Below are 23,567 nucleotides of genomic sequence, written 5' to 3'. Positions count from 1 at the left end.
GGACGGACGGACGGACGGACGGACGGACTCTCTGGTCAAGTGTAGGTTTAAGTTTAGATACTGGGCTAGAGTGCATTAAATGTTCTGCCAAAAATAAGTGCATTCTTGGGAAAAAAAAGGGAAAAGGTTGAACATTGTGCCATGTAGTCAGTTTAATTTGTGTAAAACAGCATAATAAAATCTAACATATCTGTGTTCTGCTTTCATTAAGCTTCTGTCATCAGATTAGACATAGCCTATCAAGCACTATTTCTAAATTATAGCAGGTCTTAAAAACAATAATTAAAAAGATAAACCTTTCACGCATTTTGCCGTTCAGATTTTGTAATCCCTTTAACCACTCGTCTTGAACCTTAGCATCCTTATTCTCAGTGGAACAGCTGCTATAAATATCTGATCTCTACACCCTCTGAGCTTGTAGATCAGCTATTTTTGGCAGTGAGATTTGGTATAGAGTAGACTGTGGAGCAGTGGTTTTCAGCCCTCTTCATACCAAGATCCATTATTTATTCAGCATTTGAACCACAGACCTCCATTTGATGAGATTTAGCCTCTCGGACCCAAAACGTGGAATATTTTGTTATCGGACTAACAGGAAAACTTTGATCAAAACAACACATTTTCTAATGAATGCAGGTGTTTAACAATAATTTAACTCTTGAGAGTGTAACATTAAACCAAATAAGGGTTTATTATAGGGTGAGAAGTTCAGTCACCCGAGAGGGACTTGGAGTAGAACCGCTGCTCCTACACTTGCAAAGGAGTCAGCTTAGATGGTTCGGGCATCTAGTACGGATGCCCCCCGAGCGCCTTCCAAGGAAGGTCCTCGATGCGCGTCCCACTGGGAGGAGACCCCGTGGCAGACCAAAGACCAGATGGAAGGATTACATCTCCAAACTGGCTTGGGAACGCCTCGGTATACTCCCTGAGGGAGTGGAGGAAGTTGCTCGGGATAAGGAAATCTGGAAGTCTCAGTTGGAACTGTTACCCCCGCGACCTGATTCCGGATAAGCGGTTGAAGATGGATGGATGGATGGATTGGTTACCAACTCTCCATCATTTAGCTGAGCCCCCTGGAACCCCCTCAAGGGCCACTGGTGGACAGTGGGGGTCCCCGGACCCCTGTTTGAGAAGTACTTAAGTACAATTTGTGGTATTTGTACTTTACTCGAGTATTTCCAATTTCCAATACTTTTACTTCTACACCACTACATCTCAGATTCAATTATTGTACTTTTACTCCACTATTATTATTTGAAATTAACTTTAGTTACTAGCTAGTTACTTTTAGATTTTGATTAAGAAAACATAAATTACTTACTTCAGCCCTATATAGGCCTATATTTAGGCCATTTGAAAATAGCTGATCTACAAGCTCACAATGCGTTGTATCGCGACACATTGTGAGCTTGTAGATCTGCTATTTTCAAAATATTTTTAATAGCAACATTTTGAAAACTTGAAATGGGACATTCTGCATAATGAGTACTTTTACTTTTGGTACTTTATGTTCATTTTGATACCAGGTTTACTTTTGTAGTCTTTTACTTGTAACAGAGTATGTCTACATTGCAGTATTGATACTTTTACTAAAGTAAAATACATGAGTACTTGTTCCAGCACGGAATAAAAAGAAAAAGAAAGAAGATAAATCAAACAAACTACTACAACACCCAGAATCCCCCGCGCGCCCCTAATCCCCTTCTCCGATTGGCGGGCTGCAGAGACCAATCCTGTGTGGTCTCGCGGCTCCTCACATCCCCTCCATCGTAGCCTTAAAACATGGATCGACATCAATTTATTGTGGAGCAATAGTGTCAATATGCCACGTACGTCTACAAAAACGTTCACATTTAAAAAATAAAGTGCTTGCTGAAGCTTCACAGATGTCTCAATATCAGACGTTTTAGCAGAAGTATCTGTATCTGCTGTATTATTTAATAAGAAGCATCTTAATCCGATCGGTGGACATTTTCTAAAAAATAATTTAAAGTATCAGCGTGCAGTACACATCTCAACCGATGGGGTCGCGTTGAGAAAAATCCGAGAAAGGGGCCGCTGTTCAAAAATAAAATGATTTTATAATAAACAATACGGAAGATATGGGTAATTCTGCTTAAGCGTACCATATTGTGACATTTTTACGCTTTCAGCAAGCAAATTATTTTTGAAATGTGACCGTCTGTGTAGACGTACGTGGCAAATTGAGTACATTGCTCCACGCCACGTTAAGGTCGATCCATGACGGTCGTGAGATACAGTACCACCACCGTCATGTTTCAGCCAGGGCTCCCTCCATCCATCCTTCCTGCTGTATGAACCGTCATGGCGGCCTCCGTGATGTCTGCTGTCAACCTGCCTCTTCTGGCCGTCTCTGTGCTGCTGCTGCTGTGCGTGCAGCCCGGAGGAGGACAGAAGAAGAAAGAGGTAAACACACCTCCATAATGGTTATACATTTACAGAGAATGATGCGGGTTATGGTGGATATTACTGCTTTCATCCGCAGTGTGTGTTGTGAGTGTGTAATGCATTGTGATGGTAGCCAGGTGGAGGAGGCTTCTATTGTAGCAGCGATAGCTACCGTACAGCAGCTGACAATAGCTATACATTATAGCCGGTCATTTATTAACTAATAACATAGCGCTATATAATAATTGACATGCAATGGTGTCTTTGCACTGCGGAGAATGTTTGTATTTGGACGTATTGTGGAGAAACCATACGTCCACCTGGTGCTACTGTAGTACTGTATGCATTAGTAATATGGTTGCTGTCATTGTTTACACCTGTTCTCTGTGTGAGCAGGGAGAGGTGACACAGTGCTGCTCTGCTGCACACTGTAGGATACTGTTGACAAGCATCACACTGCTGCAGTGTTGTTGTTGTTGTTGTTGTTGTTGTTGTTGTTGTTATTGCCTGTGTGTGTGTGTGTGTGTGTGTGTGTGTGTGTGTGTGTGTGTGTGTGTGTGTGTGTGTGTGTGTGTGTGTAATGCATTGAGGCTGTAGCATATTGGCTACAGTCTGTTGTAGCAGTGATACTGTAGCTACATAGTTTTGTTACACAGTGTTGGAGTATTATAGCCAGTCTTTATTAATAATAACACATGCATGTTTATGATTAACACGTAAGGGGGTCTTTGCACTGCGATTCTGTGAAGCATGTTTGTAATTGGACGTGTTGTGGAGAAACAATGAGGTGCTATGAATTAGTAATGAGTGGTTGTATCTATAGCTGTCATATTGTTTACAACTGGTCCATGTGTGAACAGTGAGAACCAACTCCCACCCTCTGACTGTGTGTGTGTGGGGGCTTGTTTCAAGTGGGGTCCCCTTTGGGGTAACCTTTTTTCAACTCATACTCAAGGCCTGGTCCATACTGTCTCCGACCACCAAACATTTCGTCGGAAAAGGTCAGACTTAACGACGTACAGCTTTCCAAAATCGAATTCAGGGCAATGCTTTTCAGAAGTTGCGAGTGACGTAATTTTGTAGTTGAACCGGACCTTTCTGGCGAAAATGTCGGTGGTCGGAGACAGTATGGACAGGTCTTCATATACAACATTAAATGACAGACAAATAAAACACAGTACTACTATGCAGAAAATATCATCATAAGACAGTCGGTAAAATAAAGAACAAATGGTATTTGCAGCCACCAGTTGAAGTAGAATTAATATGATTGGCCTCAGCAGCCGTTGTGAAGAGCCAAGCTGGGCTTGATCCGATTTCTTAAGTGCAAATTAGAACAACACATGTTGCCAAATTTAATTATAATGAATTGGGCAAACAAATATTTTGATATGGTGTCATTTATAAGGTTATTGTACTGGCCTAGTGGAGGAGGCCTACTGCTGTTGTGTTTGCCTTTTCCTCGTGCATATCGAGAAGTATTCAGGCTAAAGGCCAGTCCATACTCTCTCCAAAACTGAACTTTTCGCCCGGAGAGTTCTGACTTTCCGACGTGCAGCTTTCCGGACTTTAATTCGGGGTAATGCTTTTCAGAAGTTCCGAGTGACATCATTTTGTAGTTGAACCGGACCTTTCCGACAAAAAGTTTTGTTTCGGAGAAAGTATGGACAGGCCTTTAGCCAGACTGCATCATAGTTGTGGAGAGTAACTAAGTACATTCATTATTGTAATTAATAATTTTGAGGTTCTTTTACTTGAGTATTTAATTTTATACTTCAATATGACAAATATGACTGGTTATTGGAATGACTTTGTCTACTTTTGTTAATGTATCTATTGGGTCTGATCTTGATGATGTCAATTATTATCGTTATTAAAAATAAAAAATACATATATTTCTTTTGGTACTTGACTGGGTTTTAGACTAGTGTTATTCCCCCCCCCCCCCCCCCATCTCTGGGGGTTCCCGGACCCCACTTTGAGAAACCACTGGTTTCCATCATCTCTAAATACACGACAGGTCTTAACATTATTGTCATGGTGCCCACTGGGCTGGCCTGACTGTAGTACTCAGCACTCCGTGCCAGTCGCTGGCTATTGATTGCTTGTGGTCTGCTTGGCATGCAGCGAACAACACAAAAAATAAAATGACCATCTTTTCAGGAAACCTCTCCCTCTAGTCTACGCCATCGTTTGGTATGCAGAATGCCAACGCCATTCATTTACAGAAAACACAAGAGTATTTGGTTTGAACTCCCTTGATCAGGGAGAGCGTTCGTTCATTGTTGCGGCTAAGTAGTGGATTAGAGTGTTTTTCAATTTGTAAATCATATGGTGGCTGTTGTGAAGACATGGCACGTACAGAACATCACTGCCTATTGAGCAAGGATAGCAGAGTGGTAGGGATGGGACGATATAAACATGTCATATCACGATTATTGTGACAAAAGAAATCACAATTTACGATATTATCGCGATAATCAAAATCCATTATCCTGGGGCTGAACATTTGCCAAAAAATAGCCGATCTACAAGCTCACAACGTGTCGCAACGCAACTATACATTTGATAGTGGAAAAAATTTCTGTATCAAGTACGTATATTATAAGTACCTTTTACCAATTATAGATGGTTTAAGTGGTAGCGGATATGCAGCTCGGCAAATAAAAGGTGAATTGATCCCAGTGACGGAGAAAGAGATCACGATGAATTAAATCTCCACGATACGATTATCGTGAGTGTTTTTTATCACGATAAACGATAATATCGCGTATCGTCCCATCCCTACGTAGGGGTGGGCGATTATGGTGATAAATATCGTTGAGATGATACAATGTCTCCACGATATGCCTTTTCAGAGATATTGTATATATCGTGATACAATGAGGGGAGCCTTGTCAAAAAAATCCTGTTGAATTGTTAATTCAGAGATTCATTGCTGAATCCATTTAAACCTGCATTTTGGTCTAAATCAGTGGTTCTCAAACTTTAAAAATGTCAATGTCTGCCCTTAACTCTGACAGTATACAAATGAAACGTTTTGTGAAAGGGACCCCCATATAAGAATTGTGTCGTTACAATGCCTCGAAAACATTCCACTTTTTTTTTCTCCAAGATTTTCAATTGGCCAGTTTCATTTTATTTATCTGTCCGCTTGTTTCTCTGAAAACCTGGCAACACTGAATAGCATGCTGTGTGTATGTACTGTTCTCTACGCTGTGTGTGTGTGTGTGTGTGTGTGTGTGTGTGTGTGTGTGTGTGTGTGTGTGTGTGTGTGTGTGTGTGTGTGTGTGTGTGTGTGTGTGTGTGTGTGTGTGTGTGTGTGTGTGTGTGTGTGTGTGCAGGCATTGACACTAAGGCTTGCCCACCTGCCCCCGGCAGGTAAATAAAACGTCAGGGCAGGTGAAGTTGGCTTTCAGGTTGCCCGACAGGGCAAGTGCTCATTTGAGAGGGGACACAAATGTCTATAAACACAACACAAGATATCTGTCTAAACACCTGAACGTGGCCAGTGCGCTGTGTCTTCTGGTCTGTGGAATGTAAAATAAGAGCACTGTTTACCTAATGTGCTGTTTTTTTTTTACTGTTGCTACATTTAAAAATATAAAATAACAAGTGTGAAACCATAGAGACATATTCAATCATAGCTAAAGTATGTAGGTATTTGGATTTGGAGGTATTGAGGTGTGACATATCATTATATAATGGACGATTTACTTTTCGGGCAAGTGGGCATGACCTTCGGGCAAGTAGAACATGACCTGTACTTGCCCGATGGGCAAGTGCCTCTGAGAGCTTTGTGTCAACCCCTGGTGTGTGTGTGTGTGTGTGTGTGTGTGTGTGTGTGTGTGTGTGTGTGTGTGTGTGTGTGTGTGTGTGTGTGTGTGTGTGTGTGTGTGTGTGTGTGTGTGTGTGTGTGTGTGTGTGTGTGTGTGTGTGTGTGTGTGTGTGTGCAGTCCTTAATTTGTAAATTATAAGGTGCCGGAGTCCCTGATATTGATATTTTGGGGTTTAATTCACACGGATAACAGCCTTTAGAAAGTCAAAATAACAACCAAATAACAACACACCAAAATAATGCATCTATTAATCAGAGTGTTCACATCAGAATGTAACAAATAGAAGATTATTTTTATTTATTCATGAACAATTTTGTCAAAGTAGAAAGAGAATAAGCATAAAAACATCTCTCTCTCTCTCCCTCTCTCTCGTCCGCTGTGTCTTTCTTCACTTCCCTCATTTCTCCTGTCTGTGATGCGTGTACAGGAAATTGAATTAGGCACCACTGAATGTACTGCAGGTGCGTTCAGGCTCCGCCTGAACCCTCTTGGAAACCCTCCTCTGGATAGACTGGGTAGAAGATGTTCTGGGAAATGTGAATAATATGATTTCTCCTTTAGTTGATACTATGGAGTGTCGTGGCATGTCTTATATGGCTGGCTATGCTACAGTAGGCTATATTATTACAATGACTGAATGACTGACTGTGTTGATGGACTGTGGAATAGAAGGGGTTAATTAACCTTGACTGAGATATAGATAATCATGTCTTGTTTTAAAATCATGTGTACCTATTAGTCATGGATTAAAGTTCTCACTCTCAGTCGCCAAACCTGCTCTCAGCCCTTTGGATTGAAAATAGCACACGCCTCGCTGCTACTGTACGTGTTGTGAGCTTGTAGATCTGCTGGTTCCGTGTATTCGATATTTCAAGTTGAAAGAGTATTTGAAGTGGTCAAACTAGTACCTATCCACCTCTTTCCGCAGGAATTTACTGGAGAATGTTTTGCACCACACTGCACCACACTTCCGGTTAACAGCAGACATACAAGCTCACGTCGCGTCGCAGATGCAGCCGTTGTGAGCTTGTAGATCACACGCGGCTGCGGCGCCGGAAGCTCCGTCCAATTGCTGCGCAATGCACGATGGGAGGTTGGAAACTTGTGGATAGAATACATGTTTTGAAGCTTCTTCCATGAACATGAATCATGGTCTCGGAAAATAACGGCTTAGATAGACAGACAGACAGACAGACAGACAGACAGACAGACAGACAGACAGACAGACAGACAGACAGATAGATAGATACCTTTATTATCCCAAGGGGGAAAGATAGATAGATAGATGGATAGATACCTTTATTATCCCAAGGGGGAAAATCAGTTGCCCAGAGGCAGCACAGCAGTATAAGGTTATTTACAAAGTTACAGAGAAGTAAGAAAAAGATAAAAAGAAAAAAAAAACAAGAACAGAGTACAGTAAGAAAGGCAAAGGTTAAGGCCTCAAATCTGTGATTTCTTCAACTGTTTTGCTGTTTATTCCACAAGGATTGCCACATTCCAATGTTAACTTCTGGACCGCGCGCACACGTTTCACTTTGTGCACGCGCATACAGTATGTAGCAGCGTTACAATGGTGCCATGACCCTGGGTCAAAAGGGAGGTGAGTGTAGCAGAGTGACTCTCAGCCTCAGCCTGATGGCCTCAAAAGTCTAGTATCTCCCCCGGACCAAAGGGATATCCCTTTGGTCTGATGGTTAAGATTTTGGATTTCACGCTTTCCTGGGCGTTACACATAGGAACACAATAGTACTCAATATCAACAGCCTTCTTCCATAGATTCAGCAGCCTACCAACCTATTGGCCTGGTAAACCATCCCGGTGGTGTGAATTCTGCTTCGCTTTCGACCGGTCTGGCCCAAAGCGCTGTGCCAGTCAGTGTCTGCGCTCAGGGCCCATGTGATTGGCAGACGCTGATTGACTTTTTCACTTTTATTTATTTTTTGCTAAACCCAATGACACTTGTTGTGGATGCCACATCAATGGGCTGAATGGAGATGAGGTGACTGCCAAGCTGAATACAAATCAGCTAATTTAACTGAATGTAGTTGGATGAAGACATCTCAAAGTAAAAGTTATTATTGGGCTATACAACAACAGATCACCTCAATAATATACACAGCATTGCCTGTATCAGTTTTAATAGAAAGACGGGGCGTCTGTCTGTGTCTCTTTGATGGTATTCGTAATTACCCTGGTATACCGGCGTACCGTAAACACTTGATACTCCCCAAGCCGCTATTCTGAGGAGATAATTGCCTGAGCGAAACACTGTTAGACTATTTAACGGGGAGGAGACTGATAGATAAACAAAACGAACAGATAGTGGAGAACACAACAAAGGTCTTAGGAAAGAATAAATATAGTGTGTTTGTGTGGCCTGTATAGAAACCTCAGATAGAGCCTCTTCCCTTTCTTGTTGTCAGCAGAATTGCCTGATCTTGTTGTTGGCTGTGTGTGTCCCAACATGACTCACAATCTAAAGCAGGGGTCTTCAAACGGTTTCAGGCCAAGGAACCCTTAGCTGAGAGGGAGATGAAGCAGGGACCCCCTCTACATATTGTAATATCTGATGGAGATTCTCATCGATTTCATAGATAGATTCATAGCCTTGTTTGACACTTAACCAAACCAAACCAAACCAAACTTAACCACTTAAAATCTTAAATTGTCGATACCTAGTAAACTTGACCTTTCCCTCTGTACTTGGTCTGCTCTTTTTTACCTCTACACCATCAAACCTATTTGTAAAAATTGGCTTGTAGATCTGCTATTTTTGGCTAAAGTTCTCCTCAGTGTATAGGGATGCGAGGGTTCAAGTATCTAAAATAATTATCCTATCACACAAGGATTTGTCGGCCCCCCTGTAGTAACTCTGAGGACCCCCTAGGGGTCCCGGACCCCCTGTTGAAGACCCCTGATCTAAAGTCACACATCTGGCCAGTGTTGTTGCCAAGTCTGCGCATTATAAGCAACATCGGGCTTGTTATTCTGTTATTATATCGGTTGTTTGGGCTTGCACTTGTTTCTATAAGTGTTGGCTTAAATGTTTGCTCAGGACACTCAACCTGGTGACACGAAGCGTTGGAGGAGCCAAAGCCATGCTTCGTTTCACATACAGTACATCCTCAGTACCTCCTCAGTCTCTGTTGTCCCAAGTGTGAGGAACATACAATCTGTAGAACCGTCCAACCGATCCCACATTAAACCTGGTGTGAATCAAAGAGGACCCAAAGGTGTGTGTGTGTGTGTGTGTGTGTGTGTGTGTGTGTGTGTGTGTGTGTGTGTGTGTGTGTGTGTGTGTGTGTGTGTGTGTGTGTGTGTGTGTGTGTGTGTGTGTGTGTGTGTGTGTGTGTGTGTGGGACCGTGGGCGTGCCAAATTGGGAACGTGACCATAAGGTCATGGGTTCGATCCCGGACACGGCCAACTCTCCCCCTGGGGCGCCTGCTGGCCTAGCGGTCCTAATGGATACCACATAATAGGCTCTGATGCCTGACAGCACGTTGAGTTTAAAGCCCCAACATATATATAAAAAAAACAAACCAAAAAAAGCAATCCATCTCCCCGGGGTCTAGCAAATCATAACGGGGGCAGACTCCTCCTCCTCCTGCGTTCTCGACTGTACTGACAAAAGCCCCTCCGACCTTCTTACTTACATACTGACCGTTTGCACAAGTAAACCGACACTGATCAGTCCAGCGGTCTGCGAGATTAGCTCCAGACTCTAGCTTGTAAGAAATATCTTTGATTTATTCATGCTCATTTGTAGCATATCGGCCTGTTATCTGCATAACAAGGTTCAAGGTTGTATACTTTATTGTTACGTCTTTTGTACAGGTACATAAGAGTAAAACTTGTTTTTGTTTGGCATCCTTCAGACAGCCACTGCATCCTGAAGAAAGCCCGGCAGCAGTGTGTGTACTTTCTGAGGCGTACTGTACTGTACTGTACTGTACGTCTCAAGAGGTTTGAAGCATCTTGTGATCTTCTATCACTGTAGTGTCATAGAGAGAGAGTTCAGAGAACCAGGCGCTGTCACAACCTGACTGCTCTGGAGTGTAGACTGATGCTGCGTGCGGACTGTAAAATAAAGACACCACCACTTCATAACATTTAGGCTTTAGGGCAAGGGTCTTCAACAGGAGATCCGGGGACCCCCTAGGGGGTTCTCCAAATCTTCCAATCCTTTTTAACTTGAAACCTAGTAGTGCCATATTCTGAGAACTGTAGCCAAAATAGCAGATCTACAAGCTCACAATGCCTCGCGCTGCGAGGCAATGTGAGCTTGTAGATCGGCTGTTTTCGGCAAACAGGTTTGGTGTAGAGGGGAAAAAGAGCACACTAAAGCCCTTTGCACACAGGACAGTTGCGTTTTTTTTCGTTTGCGGCATGAATAAAACGCATTGGATTTGGTGTGCAAGGCTGTGCGGAATCGGCGCTGCGGATCCAAAAAGGAGTCATAAAAGGAGTGATGAGTTTTTTACCGCATGTGACAAGACGCACGAATCGAACTGGGTTCGATCGAGAAAAAAACGCACGGCGGCAGCCACTCGTCGCACGGCTAATTCGGAGCCGGTGTGCATGAGGTCATAGAGAATCATTGTTTTCTTTTCAAAAAATTATATTGTCCGTTTTATCCGTGCGGTTAAACGCGCATGTGTGCAAAGGGCTTTAGTACAGAGTAAAAAGGTCCAAGTTATTAGGTAATGACGGCTCAAGTGGTTAAATATCTGAAAACACAAATTGACATGAATCAAAAATACACTGATGATTGTGCTGTTAAACGATGAAACTATATGGAATCTATGAAAAAGTTGTGGGGGTCCCTGCTTCATCTCTCTCTCTCCTGTAAGGGGTCCCTGCTTCATCTCTCTCTCAACTAAGGGGTCCTAGGCCTGAAAACGTTGAAGACCCCCGCTTTAGGGCAGTATGCACAATGTGTATTGTATACTACTGATGAATTGAATACAGTTGTCAACAATGAAAACAAGCACCAGGGGCTTTTTGTGTATTACTTTTAGCGTACAGCCCCTGTACTGTTGACACACACGTTATTAATAGAGTCAGGATCTTTTTTAGTAACGTGTTGTGAATGCTGAAGAACTGCGCACTTCCTGAGTCCATTAAGTGTATTTGAAGCAGGCAGCGCTAAGGAGGCTCCATTAGACTCAGAGCAGGCTGTCCATTAAAGCATTCAGAACGGGTACACATCATTGCGTATCATTATTTTATGCTTTAACTATTGAAAAAATAGCAGATATACAAGCTCACAGCTGCGAGCTTGTAGATCTGCTATTTTTGAAAAATCGTTAACATTTGTGTCTTTTGAATCCTACTAAGGTTTTTTGAAAAAACTATGTTTCTATGTCAGCAATCTGGCCAGCCATCGTCAAAGAAAAGGTCCTTTTCACTTAACTGGAGCTCAGTTAGTCTGTTCTTGAGAGACTACCATGTCAGTGGTTCTCAAACTTTTTCATGTGAAGGACCCCCAAAATGATACGTATTTGGCCACGGACCCCCATCTCAAAATATTTAGTTCCCAGGGACCACCCAGAAGCAAAATTTGAGTTACAAACGTACGTTTTAAAAAATACATATATTCAAAGATTTGCACACGTTTTCACAACTTAAAAAAAAAAAATAGCAGATCTACATGCTCGCAGCGCGGCACTCGGTGCCGCGCTGTGAGCTTGTATATCTGCTATTTTTCAATAGTTAAAGCATTCAATAATTCTAGGTAGGCCTAAATGGCTTAAAGCAGCGGGTCTATTAGAATCATCTCAGCTTGTTTAGGACCAGTAATCCTGTGTGGCTGAAGCCTGGCAGGGCAGGTATAATGTTAATGTGCAACCGCAAGGCTTCCTTCCCGGAACGATGTCCTCCTCCGTTTACTCACTTATAGGGCTTAATGGGTCACTCTTTTTTTGGACTATGAAGGAATCTTTCAGCGCTGTTCCGACCCTTCTGTGAGCTTTGTTAGCTTATCTGCCCGCTGGCTGCTGTTGCATGGTGGGACGAAACATAAAAATAAACTAATCTCTCTCCATCCACTACTGCTGGAAAAAAAAAAAAGTTTTCCACTTGCCTCGGGTTGATATTTAATATTCAGTTCTTATTTTAAAGGAATAGTTCACCCCCCAAAATACACCCCAATTAAGCCTTCAAGTCATGGATATTTTACCCCAATTTCATGGGTACAATCCTGGGCACCGCCAACTCAGCGTATGAGTAGCACGGCTTGGGTGCGGCAAGCTGATGGTAGGTGTGGCGCTCCACCTCAGCAATCCATCTCCCAGGGGTCTAGCGCATTGTAACGGGGACAGACTCCTGCCTGTTACCGGCTGATACCAACAATAAGCCACTCCTGGCCTACTTCTGTTCATCCTTGAGGCAATAATTTGACCAATAACTATTGTCTTAGGAATGCGAGCGCTGGGGGCACGGTGGCACAGTCTGTACGGCGCTGTCGCCTCACAGCTAGAAGGTCCCGCCAGTTGCCCACAGCCAGGGCAATTGGCGCTGGGTGAAAAAATGGGTTGCAAAATCGTGGGATTAAAAAATAAGTAATGCGACCGCTGCTATTGCGGAAGGAGCTTGCTGGTTGGTCGCTCAGCGAGTCACAGACAGGTGACCAATCAGAAGGCTTGATAATGTGTCAAATGTGTTGTTGGATGAGCGCTCGGCCAATCCGGAGCCACCGTTCGATAGGGTAGGGATGGAGCTTGTTAATTTTTATTGATAATGAGCACCTTATCGATCCTGCTTATTGAGCCGGGCTTTTATCCAGCCCACTATTGAGCGTTTTCTAATATTTTGTGGAAAGATGTGAAGACAAATTCTGAACAGAACTGGTATGTTTTTTTTATTGGCCAGTAGTTGTGACTGTATGTTTGTGGCTGACCACCATCTATGAAGATGACAATTGACAAATATAATATTATCATTAAATACCATTAAAGCAATCATTCATTTGTGTGCAATAAGTGTTAAATGGCTTTATATAGTATAGTGCTGTAATAATCTTTTGATCGCCTCTTGTCTTGATTGTTTAACCATGACGTTATGTGCCTCTATGCTCGAAAACTTGATAAGCCCAAAGCTTATTGATACCGGGTACTCAATAAATGTGTTATCGAGTTTGTAGCGGGCTCTTGTTTCGAGCTCCATCCCTAGTGGTGGGTGGTGTTGTTGTTGGGAAGCAACTTTCCCCCCGTGCCACCCGAACACAACAAACCAACAAACTCTTAGCTTTTATTTAGCAAAGTCCATCACGACAACATAATCTTTATTACCCTCGAAGTACAGTTATACACTCTTCTCTTACTCTGGGAGCTGCCAGGAAGGAAGTGGAACTCTCTTATTTGTGTGGATGCCTCTCGCTCGGCGCCGCCCCGGGGGTGTTTGCACAGCAGATGTCAGTGTCGGTGGAAGTGGTTTCCCATTATTCACCCGTCACGGATGGCACTCACCTCTCCATAACCTCTGGGTCGACCACTGCTGCCCGGGCGGGCGCACCGACCGCCCACGCACTACAGTAGCTGAGCAGTATTAAGCCATTAAAATCTAAATCAACAAAGATGCGTTCCCAGTCTTAATCACTTTAACCATTATTTTATGCTTTAACCGGTGAAAAATTGCAGATATACAAGCTCACAGCGCGGCACCGAGTGCCGCACTGCGAGCTTGTAGATCTGCTATTTTTGAAAAAACGTGAACATGTGTGCAAGTCTTTGAATATCTTTGATCCGAGTCTATCCACAAGTTTCCGCGGGAGTTTACTGGAGACCATCGGGACCAAACTTCCGGGTTTAACAGCAGACATACAAGCTCACGTCGCGTCGCAGATGCAACCCGTTGAGAGCTTGTAAATCGGCGCCGGAAGCTCGGTACAGACGTCTGCGCAATGCACTATGGGGCGTTGGAAACTCGTGTCTTCTAAATCCTTCTAAATCAGTGGTTCTTCAGACTTTTTCACATCAAGAAGGACCCCCAAAATTACATGCATTTGGCCGCGGACCCCCATTTCAAAATATGTTGTTCCAGGGACCCCCCAGAAGCAAATATTTGAGTTACACATTTTAAAAAGATATATTCAAAGAGTTCACAAAATCTAAATGTTTCTAAAATAGCAGATCGTTGGTGCCAGCGCGGCACTCGGTGCCGCGCTGTGAGCTTGTATATCTGCTATTTTTTTTCAATAGCTAATGTATAAAACAATTCCCGGTCTTGATGGCTTAAGCAAAACTCCATCTCGCGGTGCGGTGGGTGGAATGTTTGGCCTGGAAACATTAGGCTAGATTATTGAACATTGTGTCTGGGGCCGCGGAGGCTGTTCCCCCTCCACACAGCGCAGCGCAGTGCTGGCTGGAGCCCCTCCGTGGATAGATAGTTATATATATATTAGATAATATTACTCTATATACGCTGGCGGATGATGAAGACCATAGCCACGCACGCACCCGCGTGCACGCACACGCACAATGACAGCAGCCTAACACATACTCTACTGTGCAGCACACAATTTCGCACAGCCCACACGAGCCCGAGCAAACACACACAAGCGCACGGAGAAAGCAGTAACGCGGACACACTGGAGGAGAAGATATTGGGACTTATAATTTGAGAAATGTGCTGTCCCAGTGCAGAGCCCGGGGCTGTGGCAGAGAGGAGAGGAGAGGAGATCTTATTTAGCTGGAATGGGACAAAAATGGTGAAGCAGCATTTTGCATTCCTCCCCCCCTCCCTCCCTCTCTCTCTCACTCTGTAAATATACTGCCTCTTCCTCCTATTCCTCTTCCTCCTTAGTCTTCATTGTCTCAGCCCACTAGGGATGGGACGATAAGCGATAGTATCATTTATCGTTATAAAAAAACACTCACAATAATCGTATCGTGGAGATTGAAATCATGAAATCGTTGCCGAGCTGCATATCCGGTACCACTTATACCCTCTATAATTGGTAAAAGGTACTTATAGTATACGCACTTGATACGGTCTTTTTTAAACTCTTTTAAATGTCTTTGCCAAAAAATAGCCGATCTACAAGCTCACAACGCGTCGCAACGCGATGCGTTGTGAGCTTGTAGATCTGCTATTTTTTGGCAAATGTTACGCCCAGGATAATATCGTAAATGGCGATTTCTTTCTTCCATCTCTAGCCTCTTCTCTCCTGACTCCCTCTTCCTCCTCTACTCCTCTTCCTCCTCAGTCTTCATTGTCTCCGCCCACACCACCCACCCAACTCTGTTAGGGATGGGCAATATAATCGATCATATGGCAACGTATTTCAATATTTTATTTCCCAATACTGTATCGAAACTTCAGGCTATGGTGTCGCAATACTTTTGGAGTAAAAACTATTTGTTCCCGTGCATTGAAACCAATGGTAGAAGTCCAGTCCTCCTGACACTACCGCTGCTGTTGAAATGGTTTTGACTCATATTTTGTCCATTGAGTTATAAACATAATGTGATGTACATGCATATTATTAGACTACCCAGGTGGTACATAGCAAGTTGGATTTTCAGCTCTACAAAAGAAAAAAAATGTAAATTCTGTTGAATATTGCAATATATCACAATATGTATCACATCACAATATATCGTGATAGAATTGTATCATGACCCAACTATCGTGATATGTATCGTATTGTGAGGTTCTTGCCAATACCTATCCCTAATCTCTGTCTCTGTCTGTCTGTCGGACCCCTTGGGGGGACGATAGTCACTTGTAACGTGCTGATGCTGGCACTGTTTTGTAGGTAACATGGACTCACTCGCACATGATGTAATGCTAATTATGATTTATCTTTTTTATTTATGTTTCGTTTAGTATGGATGGATGGATGAACAGTAGATAAGTATTGAAGCTGTTCGATGGATAGATAGATAGATACCATAGATCAGTGGTCTTCAACAGGGGGTACGGGACCCCTAGGGGGTCCTCAGAGTTACTGCAGGGGGTCCTCCAAATCTTTGTGATATAGACTCTTTTTTTTCTCCTTTTTTATATTAACCACTTGAACTCTAGCATCCATATTCTGAGAACTTTAGCCAAAAATAGCAGATCTACAAGCTCAAAACGTATCGCAGCAGTTTTGAGCTTGTAGATCAGCTATTTTTGCATCTTTTGAATTTATATATATTTTAATTGAAATCCTGAAATGTAACATTTTGATTTAATTTCAAACGCATTTAATTATATACTCATGTTAACTTTATGAACTTAAATACAAAAACATTTGACATTAAAAAAAAATATATATTTTAATACTACTATACTAGTCATTAAGCTACTAACATAGACTGACGGAATTAAAGCAGGTCATGTTTGGTATTCCAGTATTAACCTGCGGGCCGCATTAAGTGAAGGTGGGGGGCGCATGTGGCCCCCGGGCCGCCAGTTGCCCAAGTATGCTGTAGATCAGGGGTTTTCAAAGTGGGTGACGGGGCACCCTGGGGTGCCGCGACGGCAGTCCAGGGGTGCCACGAGATCATTTGATAACATTTGGAATCTATTTGGACACTTGAAAAAATATTTAGTATCATTTTAAACTTGAAGTACAAAGTTATTTTCAGTCAGTTCTAAGCAAAATGGCTATTATCTCAACGTTTTCCTCACAACATAATCACAAAAATATCGTCACTGTCGGGCAGAAACCTCGTATCTCCAAGTTTCAAATGTGGACGTCTTTTGGTAAAGCAAAGCCCTGCTTCATAATACAAGACTGTCGCACAAAACTAGTGAAAACAGCCGATCTACAAGCACACAACGCCTCGCGTTGCGAGGCGTTGTGTGCTTGTAGATCTGCTGTTTTCACTAGTTTAGTTCATTTTATAGATGATAAATACAAAACAAACGGTTTAGGACATACAAGGTTTCCACCCGTCAACGATAAATATAAGGTGCTGGGAGTGAAAATTATAATGTAGGGGTGCCTCGGATTAAAAAAACGTATTCATGGGGTGCCCTGAGACAAAGAAGTTTGGGAACCCCTGCTGTAGATAGATACAGATAGGTAGATAGATCGATAGGTAGATATAGTGCAGAACCAGACACAAGGGGAGTTAAGGACAGAGAGAAGGAAACAGCCAGAGAGCGTAACAGGAGAAGACAAGAGGTTGTTGGCATCATATACAATACACCCCCCCCCCCCCCCCCCCACACACACACACACAGCTCCAACACCTACAGTAAATCCTTCCTCTAGTCTATACTGTACCTTTAGGGTACCAGATGAAGAAATAGTCGCAGTGAGGAATATATTTATATCCCGGATCTGGACCCTGGATCGTTCATCATCATGGATGGATATAATATCCAGAAGAACCCTGTGTGTGTGTGTGTGTGTGTGTGTGTGTGTGTGTGTGTGTGTGTGTGTGTGTGTGTGTGTGTGTGTGTGTGTGTGTGTGTGTGTGTGTGTGTGTGTGTGTGTGTGTGTGTGTGTGTGTGTTGTGCTTTCCTGTCCCATGGCTGACGACTGCACAAAGACTGCAGGGGGGAAAAGAAAGCCTTCTGTAAGCATTTCCCCATAACCAGGGGCGTCACAAGGGGGCGGGGGGGAAGTGGGACTGAGTTACTATAGGGCCCAAGGTGGAGGGGCCTTAAGTATTTTATGCTTTAACTATGGAAAAATAGCAGATCTACAAGCTCGTAGCTTGTAGATAGGCTATTTTTGAAAAGTCCTGAAAATGTGTGCAAATCTTTGAATATGTATTTTTTAAGCATACTTCTGTAACTTCTGGTGGGTCCCTGTAACTAAATATTTTGACATGGGGGTCCGTGGACAAATACATATAATTTTGGGGGTCCTTCTTCACATGAAAAAGTTTGAGCACCACTGACATAGAAACATAGGTTTTTCAAAAAAACCTTAGAAGGATTTGAAATATTCAAGACTTGCACAAAGTTTCACGATTCTTCAAAAATAGCAGATCTACAAGCTCGCAGCGCGGCACTCGGTGCCGCGCTGTGAGCTTGTATATCTGCTATTTTTCAATAGTTAAAGCACAAAATAATGCGTTCCCAGTCTAAATGGGTTAAACCCCGTCCCCCTATGAAGAACATTCATGGGGGGCCCACAGTGAATCCTTATACCCAGGGCCCAGAATTTGGTGCGACACCCCTGCACATAACCTCACCTAGGGAAGTAGAGAGAGAGAGAGAGAGAGAGAGGGGAGGGGAGAGGGGGAACAGGCTAAAGTAAGAAAGATGGTAGGCACTAGGAAGGGGGTAAATGATGAGGAAGTTGCAAAGCAAGAAACAGTGAAAAATACAGAGAGAAAGAAGATACAGGAGGGGAGAAAAATAGATTCAACAGAAGTATGATACACTGACAGAGACAGAGAGAGAGAGAGAGGAAGACGCACGGACAGAGAGAGAGAGAGAGAGAGAGAGAGAGAGAGAGAGAGAGAGAGAGAGAGAGAGAGAGAGAGAGAGAGAGAGAGAGAGAGAGAGAGAGAGAGAGAGAGAGAGAGAGAGAGAGAGAGAGAGAGAGAGAGAGAGAGAGAGAGAGAGAGAGAGAGTCAGGGCTCTTTCCACCGGAACCATAGAGCATTGGTTCTCAATGTGGTCTGTGGACTGTAAAGTTAGTAGTTGCGGGTCGGGCTTGTTTCTAAAGTGTACGTAGCTTATTTGGGCTTCCGGTCCTACCGTTTCTTTAAACCAGTGGTTCTCTGACATTTTCATGTCAAGGACCCTGATGTCATCAATATTAAGCCCATATCTAACATGACTTCATATGGGAATGCCCTTATAAGGAGGAACACAGCCCATATCTGTGTGGCTGGTTCAGACAGGGATCTCCATGTATGGGCATAAAAGGGATGTATCATATACAGTACATGGATCTCCATATATGGGTACCAGGGGTCTCCATATATGGGTAACTGGTCCGATATACATCACTGGCCAGATGGCCAAGAATTGGCGCGAGCTCTCCCTGAGGCGTCTTGCTAGTTATATATAAAAAAAGAAAACTTCTTCTCTGCTTTGTTTTCTTAGACCTGGCCCCTTGTTTCTCTCACAAAATCTGGCAACCCACCAGCCAGCCAGGGCGCAGTCTAAATAAAGCAGCGGTGTGGGTTTCTGGTGTTCTGCGCGGCCAGCCGTGCCACCATAAAGCATGGCGCGTCGTACGGGGCCCTGCGGGCCGGGCAGGGACACGGCCTCATGCAGGCGCTTGCTGACTGGAGACCTGGGCTTAATGCGAGGCTAAACTCTGTGTAAGCACTATTGACTACTTGGTCCTCCGCTCTGCCTGGGGTGTAGTATATACAGTATATACTGTATATACATGGAGGAGGAATAAAGCATACATAGCCTCACACGCTGGAGGTTTTACCTCCCTTAACATCCCCTGGGGTCCCATGAATTACTAACAACAGCTCTGCAAGAGAGAGAGAGAGAGAGAGAAAACACATGCATCTTTAACAAAGTCAACTTTTTCATTAGTTAGGGAGGAGAGAGGGAAAAAACACAGCAACCCCCACAAACAAACAAGTAAAACATATTGAAAGAACAAGAACCAAAGCCCAGCGATTGATTTTCCCATCGCACCGACCAGAGTCTGAGAGCAGGGGTGTCACGCCACATTCTGGGCCCTGGGTAACAAGGATTCACTCACATTTTGTGCTTTTACTATTGAAAAATAGCAGATATACAAGCTCACAGCCCTCGTAGATCTGCTATTTTTGAAAAAAAGGTTTTGAAGGTTTTTTGAAAAACCTATGTTTCTATGTCAGTGCAAGAAGCAAAATTTGAGTTACAAATATTCGCTTAAAAAATACATTCAAAGATTTTCAAAGATTTGCACACATTTTCAAAAAATAGCAACACACACAGCGCGGCACTCGCTGTGAGCTCTACTTTGAGCTTGTATATCTACTTTTTCCACTTTTTCAATAGCTAAAGTATAAAACAATTAAGGCCCCCTCCACCTTGGGCCCTAGTGACTCACTCCCACTTCCCCCCCTTGTGACGCCCCTGCTGAGAGAGAGAGAGAGAGTCTGAGAGAGGGGGGAGAGAGAGCAAGAGAGAGAGGATAATGGGGTGTGGGGGGAGAGAGACCGTAAACCTCCCAATTAGTTGAGCCAAGTTAGATATAGCCGTTAAGCTAATATGACTTGACGCAAATAAGATTACCCTCCGCTATATCGAATCAAATTACAAAGACGGCGGCGTATCGATCGAACTATGAAAGCCAGAGGTCGGGAACGCTATATGCATTGAGCGCCCGGGGGAACCCAGAGAAGAACCATTTTTCATACCTTTTTTATTTTTATTTTATTTATTTATTTTCGTATAATCGTATTTGGGGGAGTGGGTGCCGCGCCGTGCGCGCAGCTGCAATTTACGCCTTCACAGCTGAGCAAGCCGGATAATAACTATAGCGCTAACACAACATGGTCTCCTGGGAGATGGAAGTTAAGTGTCAGCCGATCCGTCAGCGGTGACAAAGGCATTGACGGGACACTCCCACTTGATCAAGGACGGTGCGGCAGCGAGTTAACACCGCGGCCGAAGGCTGGCAGTCTGGGGGGGGTCGTTGGCATCGGGTGCATCTCTCCACTCCGACATGTCTCCTTTCCGACATGTCTCCATTCCGACACTAACCCTATTTCTAACCCTAACCCTAAACCTTAGGCCGGGGGTCAGCAACCCGCGGCTCTAGAGCCGCATCTTTAGCGCCACCCTAGTGAGTGAAGTGAAGCCCTGCTTCATCATACAAGACTGACGCACAAAATTAGTGAAAACAGCAGATCTCGGCTGTTTTTGTAGATCGGCTGTTTTCACTAGTTAATTATTATGATAAATACAAAACAAAGTTTTGGACATACAAGGTTTCCACCCGACAACAACGAGCGAGAGGCTTTTATAATTTTTTGCGGCTCCAGACAGATTTGTTTTGGGATTTTTTTGGTCCAATATGGCTCTTTCAACATTTTGGGATGCCGACCCCTAAACCTTAGGCCCATGGGAGTGTCGCCACTCCGACAATAAGAAGTCAATTTCGGAGTGGCGACATGTCGGAATGGAGAGAGCCTCCCGTTGGCATCATGCCCTCTGGCAGCCCCCTCCCCCTCCCTACTGAGAATCCACTCAAAATCTAAAAAAAAAAAAAAAAAAAAAAAAATACACATCTACAGGTGCTGTTCTCGAGAATTTGCTAAGGATTCGGGTAATGTAAGCCATTTACCATGAGAGGAAGTGGGTTGTTGACTGATTTACCACTGTTTCAGCCAACAACCCATGACGAATGGTAAATTGCTTTTCTACCACTTTTTCCATATAAATGAAAGAAAACACAGTTGTAACTTGCAAGGATCTTTAGTTACAATCATTAATATTGTTTCAGTGGGCGGGGTCCATGAGCCAACTCAAGGTTGTTTGCCTATTTACCACTGTTTTAAACCAATCACAGGATCCAGTATTTGAACATTTGACTAGAAAAAGTGGTAGAAAAAGGTATTTTCCGCTGGCAGTAAAGTTAATTTCTGGGTCGTTGACGTGAAACAAGTTTGAGAACCACTTGATTGTTTTGTTGAATATGTTACGCCATGTTATTGTTGACCTGACATCCTGTAGTGCAGGGGTCTTCAGCGTTTTCAGGCAAAGGACCCCTTAGTTGAGAGAGACGAAGCAGGGACCCCCACAACATAGATATCCTATCGTTTCATCGTTTGACAGCACAATCATCAGTTATTTGCAGAAACTAGCAAATGGCAAGAAACCGCTCCATTCCCATTGAAAAGCAGAATCCACCTTCACAGGTAAATTCAAACATTGAAGTCAGAGAAGGTCATCAAAATAGCAAAAATAGCTGATCTACAAGCTCAGGGCTCGAACACACTGTACGATATTGCGCGGTCGGCGACTCATCAAATCGTTTGAGTATTTCACACTGAAGGAAGTGACTTTCTTGAAATCGTCTCGTTGTGGTTTTCGCCGACAAGATTGATCGCCGACAAGGGTTCACACATTGCCAGATATTTCACCAGGATGCATCCCCGATACATAGCCAATATTACATGGACAATTTCCCATTGTCCAACTACACTCGGTGTAACACAAAAGCCTACATACTAAATGTCTATATTTCATATTCTGAAACCGGGGATACAATCACACTTCTCCATCCATGAACTCAAAAGGGCAAGGAGAGATCGACAGTAAATAATAAACAAACAGCTAAAGCCTGCATTTTTTCTTCTTTCTTCTTTCTTCACCGAGGAGCTCAAAGCGTTCATCTGCCATTGTTGTGTACAACAAAAGTACAGTACAGTACTGCCATTGTGTAGCGTTTGATTATTCATTAGGGACGGAACCATTAGCATGAATGCATGCCAGCCTCATCTTCCTGGGTTGCCATCGTTGTGTGTTGGCTGTAAATTAATCTGGAACTGTCACATCATTTAAGGGGAAAAAAAGGTTGTTTGTGTGGATGCGGTTTGATGATTCTTTTTAAAAATAAATTGTGTCCTGCCAGGCGGTGTGGCTTAACAGGAAAAGTCACCTTCACAGTAAATGAGATTTTCATATCATTGGCAGTGCGATGCATTATCAACGTCGAACAACAATATACAATATACTCCTATTAGCTTGGCTGGGACTCAGTGGCAAGGTTGCCAATCAGATGTTTGCGAGAGAAACAAGGTCTACGAAAACAGGCGCAAAAGAAGCAACCGCTTTGGCTATTTGAAAATAGGCGAATCTACATGCTCACAATGTGTCGTGCTGCGATGCGTTTTGAGCTTGTAGATCCAACATTTTCTAAAATATCTATATAAAATCAAAAATGTAATTTAATGTGGAATATGTTTGAAACATTTTGACAACACAAATCCTGTATGGCGGTTTCAAGTTGGGGTTCCGTGGCCAAATAATACATTTGGGGGTCCTTGCATAGAAAATGTTTGAGAACCACTGGTTTAAACAACATTTAGGAAGGAAAAGGCTTTCTGGAGTAATCCTGCTCTCTGTCTATACTGCCTCCCCCTGGCCAGCCGGAGCGCTTGATGGAGGGGAAAGGAACTGGTTGAAATAGTGTTCCTTCCACGCGCTACGTCTAACCGGGGAAACTCCCCCCTGTCAAGTGAAAAGAAGCAACTTGGACTCCTCATGCATGGAAGGAAGCATGAGGTCAGTCTGTTGTCTCCCCAGGTTGACAGAGGGAGTGTGGCACCCAGGATTACATTAGATAATTGACACTGAGTAAAAAATGGTTTACAAAATCGCGGGATAAAACTCTTGAGTAGAAAAAAGGAATGAAAAGGAAGCCCAATTTACATCCAACTGCTCCCCTGTGCACTCACTCTGAG

At 43.4% G+C, this 23,567-nt stretch overlaps 1 protein-coding gene across 1 annotated transcript in view; it reads left to right on the top strand.

Moving 5' to 3' along the window:
* The first annotated feature begins 2,332 nt into the window (after positions 1-2,332).
* Positions 2,333-23,567, top strand: part of tusc3 (tumor suppressor candidate 3) — a 196,024-nt gene continuing 174,789 nt past the window's right edge. Inside the window, exon 1 of the mRNA XM_080721868.1 lies at positions 2,333-2,427. Coding sequence (XP_080577994.1) covers positions 2,341-2,427 — 87 coding nt within the window. The 5' untranslated portion in view covers positions 2,333-2,340. The remainder of the gene's footprint in view (positions 2,428-23,567) is intronic.

This window comes from Nannobrachium achirus (genome assembly GCF_963921795.1).
Source record: "Nannobrachium achirus genome assembly, chromosome: 3".
NCBI classification, from domain to species: Eukaryota; Metazoa; Chordata; class Actinopteri; order Myctophiformes; family Myctophidae; genus Nannobrachium; species Nannobrachium achirus.
Note: the sequence above shows the minus strand (reverse complement) of the source record. Positions and strands in the feature narration are given on the sequence as shown.